Source organism: Hyperoodon ampullatus (genome assembly GCF_949752795.1).
Source record: "Hyperoodon ampullatus genome assembly, chromosome: 5".
NCBI lineage: Eukaryota > Metazoa > Chordata > Mammalia > Artiodactyla > Ziphiidae > Hyperoodon > Hyperoodon ampullatus.
Genome location: NC_136918.1, coordinates 2,004,562 through 2,012,423, shown reverse-complemented (window position 1 = coordinate 2,012,423; position 7,862 = coordinate 2,004,562). Strand labels below are relative to the sequence as shown.

The 7,862-nt window shown below is 44.6% G+C and overlaps 1 protein-coding gene across 1 annotated transcript; it reads left to right on the top strand.

The window, feature by feature from the left end:
* The first annotated feature begins 1,486 nt into the window (after positions 1-1,486).
* ANAPC13 (anaphase promoting complex subunit 13) lies at positions 1,487-6,943 on the top strand. Its single transcript, XM_079704892.1, has 3 exons — positions 1,487-1,555; positions 2,679-2,804; positions 6,539-6,943. Exons 2-3 carry the CDS (start codon positions 2,706-2,708, stop codon positions 6,662-6,664), a joined length of 225 nt encoding a protein of 74 aa, XP_079561018.1. The 5' UTR covers positions 1,487-1,555; positions 2,679-2,705; the 3' UTR covers positions 6,665-6,943.
* Positions 6,944-7,862: the final 919 nt, after the last annotated feature.

The window sequence follows — 7,862 nt, the reverse complement described above, 5'->3', positions numbered from 1 at the left end:
TCACTGGTAATGATATAGTCAAAAGGCAAGAAACTCAGGATAAAAATCAACCTAAAGATGATACTGCATTCCAAATAAGAAAATACATACCCTTTGTTATATCATTAAGCTACAGCTATGATCAATATAAATATAAATATTTGAAGGTAACATGTAGTTAACGATCCTTATGATTTCCTCTTCGTATCTAGAAAATAAAATTAAATGCAAGCATGTGGGGAACTGTATAACTACAGGGCACAAATCCTACAATACTGCTTTTATTAAAGGAAGAAAAAAAATTTTAAGACTGGTTTAGGAATCGTCTGTAAGGCTCAAGGAAAACTACTCTGCAAGTAAGAGTGCTGTAACTGTAAATGAAGACTAGTCGCTGAGAGCAAGCTCATCTTTACCCTGACGTTGTAAGAGACATTAAAAAAGCAAAACAAAACAAAAAAACATATTATGAGCCGAGATTTACTGCCTTCAAATACCTTCATGATTAAAGTATTCTAAGAACCCGTTCCTTTTATTCCCTTACTTCATCATCTGTTTCCCATCCCTGATTTGAATGGAGCAATCCATAAGTTCAGGGTTCCCCAACTTCAGTCCTTCATGATTTCTGCCACATTTCCGTACCTAATGTACTAACATTAAGGTTTTTAAATCAACTCACTTTTTACAACTTGCTAAACTTCCCACCCATAAATGAACCGCTATCACCTGCCATCAAAGACCTAAGTCTCAACAATGTTAGGAAGCTAACCAGATGAGGCAGCCCAGGCGGGAGGGCTGGGCCGGGGATCTCTCCCCTGAAGTGGAAGACTGGCCCGCGGCCGACTCCGCCCGGGGAAGATGAGCAGCTCGCCCACCCTGCAGCCCTCCTGCCGGCCCAGCCTCCGGGGAAGGGCTGACCACGTGGCTGGCCCATACAGTGCGCTGGGGGAGGCCATATCTGGCTTCGCGGGTCCGCGGAGCGTCCGCGGCGAGGCCGAGGGGTGGGGCGCCGGGGCGGACCCGGGCCATACGACCGCTCGGAACGCGGCCCCACCGCAGCCAGGGCTGTCTGTGGACACTGCCGCCCCTCTCCCGTCCGACGTCCGCACATGCGGTTACGGGGATGCCGCGAGCGCGCCCCCGAAGCTTCCCGCCGTTACCTCCGGCCGGGGGCGCGCACGCGCGTCACCGCCAACCTAACGTCCAGCCACAGTCGTCTGCACGTTTGTTCCGCCCATTGCCCCCTCGCTTTTAGCAACACCCTCCCTGACTCCCCCTCCGCGCCTGCAAATGGGCTCACCCATGTCTGGAGATCTGAGAGAAGACCGTGCTGGTCACGTGACACTGAGGGTGTGGTCCGCTGGAGGCGGGCGCCGCGCTGGGCCGGGTGCTGGTAAGGGTTTCCCGCGCCCCTAGCCTAGGTCTTGGAGAAGCGGGAGCGCGTTCGGACTTATGCTGCTCCTTTTGGCCGAGGCCGTTCTCTTCACCTCATCCTCATAACCACTCCCGTCACCGCACGTCGGGAGGGGTGGAAAGGGACTTGCGCGGCGGTACTGGTCTTCCCCCACTGCCGCATTTGGTATATCCTGCCTCGGGCCGGAAGCCGCGGCTGTGGGGCCGCCTCCCACACCTGTACGGATGGTGGTGGCCTGCGAGGGTCATTTTTAGCGCGGGAAAAGGCGTTCTAGCTTTGCTGCTGTAACTACACGTTTGCAGAGCTCTAAAACAGAGATGGATAAAACTGCCCTGCGCCGGGGAACGTACGCACCGCCTGTCTGGGAAGACCCTGTGGCGGGCAATGTAACAAACTCCCGATGGGGACCATTCACTGCGCCCAGGGAACTATGGGGCCCGCGGAGGGGCGGGGACCGCGTTCTCCTTGGCGCTTAGAGAGAGCTCGTGCAGGAGGCGACCTGGGAGCTAAGTTTTTTGACTGACTGAGGGTTAGCTGGGGAAAATAGGAACAAGATAGTGCATTCCAAGCATTGGGAGAGTCACATGTGTAAAAAAAATTTTGTTCAGGAAAATGGTAATGGCTTATTCTGGCCAGTGTGGCAAAGTGCTTGGAATGGTGGCCGTGTCCTGGTCATTGCACGCCTTATGCTTTCCACCCTTACAGCTCCTGAAGAGTGAAGGCACCTTAGCGCCTAATTCTGGAAATGGGGTGTTGACCCCGATGAGCTGACGCCCAACTTTGAGTTTGGAAGGTGTTAGTGATGGGGCAAAGAGACCTTTAAGTGCAAAGGTTGTAAGTATGACAGGGTTAGAGGTGTTTGGAAGAGGGACAGGTGGGAAAAGATTGAGGCCAGATTGGGGAACGCTATGCTGAGTCGTTGATACAAAATTTACACACAGCAATTGGAAACAGTAATGCCTGAGCAATCAGTCACAAAGCCGACCTAACTTGTTTAGTGGATCATAAGGACAAGAAGGAACCGGTCAAGGGCAGAATGCGTGCTGAAGCTGGAGTGATCTGAGAAAACTTTACAGAAAGGTGGAATCTGTGTGTGACTGGGAAAATCAGCTGGGAGGGACTATGGTCTTATAAATAAACTGCAACCTGACCCAGATGAGATGAGTCTTTCCCAGGGTGATATCATGCCACAATTCACATCCAGGCTAAAAAGCCTGGAGAACCCTACTGCTAGATTACATCATCTCCTCAGTCTTCATGTTTAAGAAATAATCTTTTTGGCTTACAGATCTGGCAAGATCAAAGCTCCAGGAGAATGGACAGTGAGGTACAGAGAGATGGAAGGATCTTGGATTTGATTGACGATGCTTGGCGAGAAGACAAGCTGCCTTATGAGGATGTTGCAATACCACTGGTAGGCTGTAATTTGTGCTGAGGGTGATAGGTTAAAGGTATGATCTGGTAGACCCTAGTAGGGGTAGGATATCAAGACAAATAAACTAGTAAGGCAAAGAAATCAAAGCTGTGGAGTCCTCTAACTCTAGAAGCTTCTAGAGAACATTTAGCTTGACTTTGAAGAGAAACGTGGTTCAGAGGGCTGACGTGACCAGCTCAGTTAGGGGGTCATTCCAGAACTAGAACCCAGGTCTTCTGAGCCATGTTCTGTCCACCACACCAAAGCTAGTAAACCAGATGGTGAAAGTTTAATGCACACAATGAGGAGGAACAAGAAGCAGTGGCATATGCACTTTATTTCTTCTCTACCTGTGGTTTGTCAGTTGACATTTTTAGAAACACACATTTTTGGAACACATACCTATTCTAGGTTCCCTGGAAAATATTTGGAAGAGACCTGGCTTTTCTTCTTTTGCATTTAGACCATCACGCTCTTTTCTTTCCTGACCTCTGGAAAATTCTCCTGCAATGAGTTTGTTAAACCTCACGTAATAAGTGATCTAAACATTTTGCTTGAATAAATATTTATTAAAAATCCTATTTATGTCACAGAGGCCTAGCAAGGAGAACAGAGACTGTTTTTCTTTAGAGCCTGCCAATTGCAAAGAGCCATTAATAAAATAGAGCTTGCAGGCAGACCGTGTGCTGCTGCCATTTACATTTTCATCTAAGAATAAGAGGTAATATGTTCAGTGAATAATACACATAACAAATAACAAGTAACAGCTTAGTTCAAGTTTAGAAAAATAGTCAAAAGAGCATAATGAGAATTATAGCTCTACTTACTGAACACCTGTTTTGTGTCATAGACCAAGTTTGAAATCTGACAGACATTGCCTGTATCCTTAAAACACCCTTCAAGGGTGGTGGTGTTCTACCCACTGTACAGGAAGGAAACAGGATCAAAGAGGGGAACTTGCCCAAAGGTTGGTAGCCAATAAGTTGGACTTCACACCGAAGTCTGTGAGGCTCCAGATCCTGTCCGGTGGTGGTTCCTTCATTCCGCAAGCAATTCTTGAAGCCTACTGTGTGCCTTAAGACTTGGTAAACATAAGTACGGTTTCTGCCCCTCGGAGTCTAGAGAGGCAACATATATCAATAAATAATTGTAATCGTAAGTGTTCTAAGTGAGGGTTGTGAACAGCTATGTAGTGTAAGAAGTGGCTGATTGCCTGATGGGCATCAGGAAGGGCTTCAGAGAGAAAAATCACATTTAAGCTGGTCATAGGGAGGAAAGGCTCAGAGTTGTAAACTGCTTTGGGAGATGGTGAGGCAATTCAGTGTGGATGGAGGATATACTTCTCATAAAAGGTAGGGAGAAAAGTCGGTCTTGGACCCAATTTTGAGAGGAGCATTTGATGCCATGCTTAGCCCTCATCCTGAGGATATCCAGGAGTGAGTGGTCTTCAAAGTAGAGATCTGCCATGCTCAAATATATTAGAAAAGCAGTTTCGCAGCATTGTTAGAGAATGTGTGCCAAGGAGAAAGGGGCCAGTGACAGGGCAAAGAGACCCATTAGGAAGCTAATGCAGTGTCTAGACGAGGGAGGAGGACCTAAACAAAGGCAAGAAAGTGGAGGGGAATTGCTGAATTCTGGACATGCCAATAGCAGGATTTGGGGACCATTTGTGTGGAAGGGGTTGACGGAGAGGGAGATTTCCATGCTGACTTCCAAGTTGTAGCCTGGCCCTGTTGCTAAGCTGTGTTTTTTCCCAGGACTTGTGATTCTAAGGCAATGTTTGTGTCCTTAGCTTTTGCTGCTGCCTGACAAATAACCCCAAAACATAGTGGCTTAAAACAACCGTTATTTATGTCATGATTTTGTCATTCAGCTGAGAGAGTCTTGTGATCTTTGTCAGCTCGGTTGATCTCTGCTGGACTTGGTGGTGTTTTGCAGTCGGCCAGCAGGCAGGCCGGAGGCTGGGATGATGAGCTGACTAGGCCACAGTCTCATGATCCTGCAGACTAGCCCAGACTTCACAATCATTTTAGGGTTCTAAGAGCAGCATGAGAGGAAACTGCAAGGCTTCATGGAGCCTAGGCCAAGAAGTCACATGATCAGTCCCAATGCAAGATTGGGGAAATAGACAGTGCCTTTTCATAGGAGTGGCTACAAAGAATTGTGGCCATTTTTGCAGTACCCCACGATAGATGGTTGTTATGTTCACGATACTTTATGATACTTTGTGTTTGTTTTCCAGGCATATATGCAATTTTATATGTTGGCATTCATTGCAAGAGACAATAGTGACCAAATGAAAAACGTGTTATTTTAGAACACGATGAAATTAAATAATATCTGAATTAAATAATTGATTAACCAAGGACTTGTTTATGCTTTGTCAGCTATAAGTAGTTATTGAAACAAAACTTTCTCTTTGCAATATTGCTTTAGAGAAAATGGTAGTTCCTTTCAATTTGTACAAGTATGTTTGAATCTGAGTATTTGTAGAGCAAGATGTGATTCAAACATACTTGTACATATTGTAATTAAATTATTTTATTCATATTGAACATCACTTTGAAGGAAAAAAGTTATTATATTCATATACTGCACATTGGAGTCCAGTGGGAAATCGTAAGTCTGGATATTGAATGACAGTTTGCTACCATTAAAAAAAAGTCTAAATTCAGATAACTGAAAAGAAATATATTGGTATCAGTGAATTCTAGTATGAAACAGTTCCGGTAGTAATAAATTTAAATTTAAAATACAAGGAAACTATCAAAAACTTCTCACCACGTGCCAAAAAATGGTGAACTATGCAAGGTGATGGATGTGTTAACTAGCCTTATCGCAGTAACCATTTCACAATATATATGTGTATCAAATCATCACATTGTACATTTTAAACTTACACAATTTTATATGTAAATTAAATCTCAGTAAAGCTGGAAATATATAAGAAAACTACCCCAGATTCTACACTAAGTGTGGCCCATGGCTTACCGTTTTAAGAAAGTTGCAGGTAGGCTATGTTGTTCTGTGTTGCCCTGCTCCACCACTAGGGGGCAGCCTCATCTACTGTGTTACATTTTCAGTGCTCCTACCTCCATTATAATATAGGCACATTGGATACAGGATCGTTTTGAATACCTTTCTTGTGCTTAAGGAACATGCCAGCAAAGGTGGTATTCTGTAAAGCAGCCTTCCCAAAAAAAAGATTCAGTACTGGCTTTTTTCAGTGTTCCTAGCCGCTAGTAAGGATGACAGGTAGTCCTTGCACTGGATACCGCACGCAGTGCTGGGCACCTGACCTGCATTTCCTTATTTAGCCCTCACAGCAGTCCTGTGAGATGGTGACTACTTTTTTTCTCTCATTGCCTAAGAGGAAGCAAAGGCTGCAAACATCTGAATACCTTGCCTGAGTAACCCAACAAATGGTGGAGTCATGGCCTTGGATCCCAGTGGCTCCCAGAAGCCTGTGTCCTGAGCCTTCTGCCACGCTGCCTGCCACACAAGTACCAGAGTCATAATGCTATCACTCCTGGCTGGAGACGGATGGGGCACGTTTGAGCGAGACTTGTGATGTTTCCTCACATTTTTTATTTTCTAGCTCTTTCCTTAGGATACGCTTCTATGCTGCCTGTTTCTAGGAACTCACGGGTTTTCATTCCAAGTGCTTTTGAGTTTTAAGGGGTTTGTTAATGTAGAGTGTAGCATCGTCCTGAATGTCCATTGTACCTTTTCAGAATGAGCTTCCTGAACCTGAACAGGACAATGGTGGTACCACAGAATCTGTTAAAGAACAAGAAATGAAGTGGAGTGACTTGGCCTTACAGTACCTCCATGAGAACGTTCCCCCCATTGGAAACTGATTCCTGGCTCCTTGTTCATCCACAGATTTTTTTTAAATACACAGATACAAAATGTTTCCTTTCAGCCTCCTAATTTGAATCTTCTAGTGTTAGATCAACGCTCAAAAATGTACAACTAATTTTGTGGCCACAAAATGCAATGTGAAAATACTCAACCGGAACGAGAAGCTGATTGCAATTTCTTGGGATTGCAGAATATCTGGCCCTTTGAACCTAAAGTTCTTCACTGACTAGCTAGTATTTGAGCATGATTCATTAAACATTTGCCTTTAACTCTGATTTTGCTTTACTGTCAGAGTTTAACGCTTCCCAACTACTTATATATGTCCTGTGACACAGGTGATTGAAGATATGAGAGGGAAAGGCGAAGAACAATGAAGCCAGACATGAGAATTAATTTCTCATATACCCCCATTCTGAGAATCATCTGAGTGGGGGTGTGTGGAGTCTGTAGATGTACTGGACGTATAGATGGCCCATTCACTGACTACTGCGATTCCTAAGATTCCCCTTGATATTTTCAAACTTTGGATAAATTTACAAATGAAAAGCTATCTTGACAGTTAACCCCTGGTCTCCCTACAGCTTCCTCTGGTGCCGCTGGGAAGGCGAGATAGACCACTAGTTTTATCCAGTAACAGGATTTCTTATTTTCTCAAAGCCCTTTCAGATATAACTGAAGCACCATGGAGTCAATATTTAGTTACAGGTTTGTGAAGGAACTTGTATTTTGGAAAACGCATTGATGGACATTATCTCCTAGAATTCTTTGCCTCTTTTGTTCTCTCCCCAGATTGTAAACTCTGTGGGAAGAGGCCCTGGCTTTTACATCTGTATCCCTCAGTGAAAAACTGGAAACACTGAATAATTGAAATCTCTCTTCTCATCGTTTTTTTAACTGGGTCATTTTATTTACCTACCTTTTAGGAGTAGGAAGTGTACCACAAAACAAACGAGCTGATTTTAGGGTTTCGATCAGAAACATGGTTATAACAACTCACCTGACATCCAGGCACACCCAGGCTGATCTCCCTGTGGATCAGTGACTTGCCTAGAAGTCATTTATCTCAGAATAAAGACCCCAAGTCAGCAGTCCCTCAATAACTGAAGACAGACAACCCAGTGGAAAAGAGAATTAAGATGTTCAGAAAAAACATTTTATACCGAGAGAGAACAAAGCTTTTCAAAAAATTAAAGT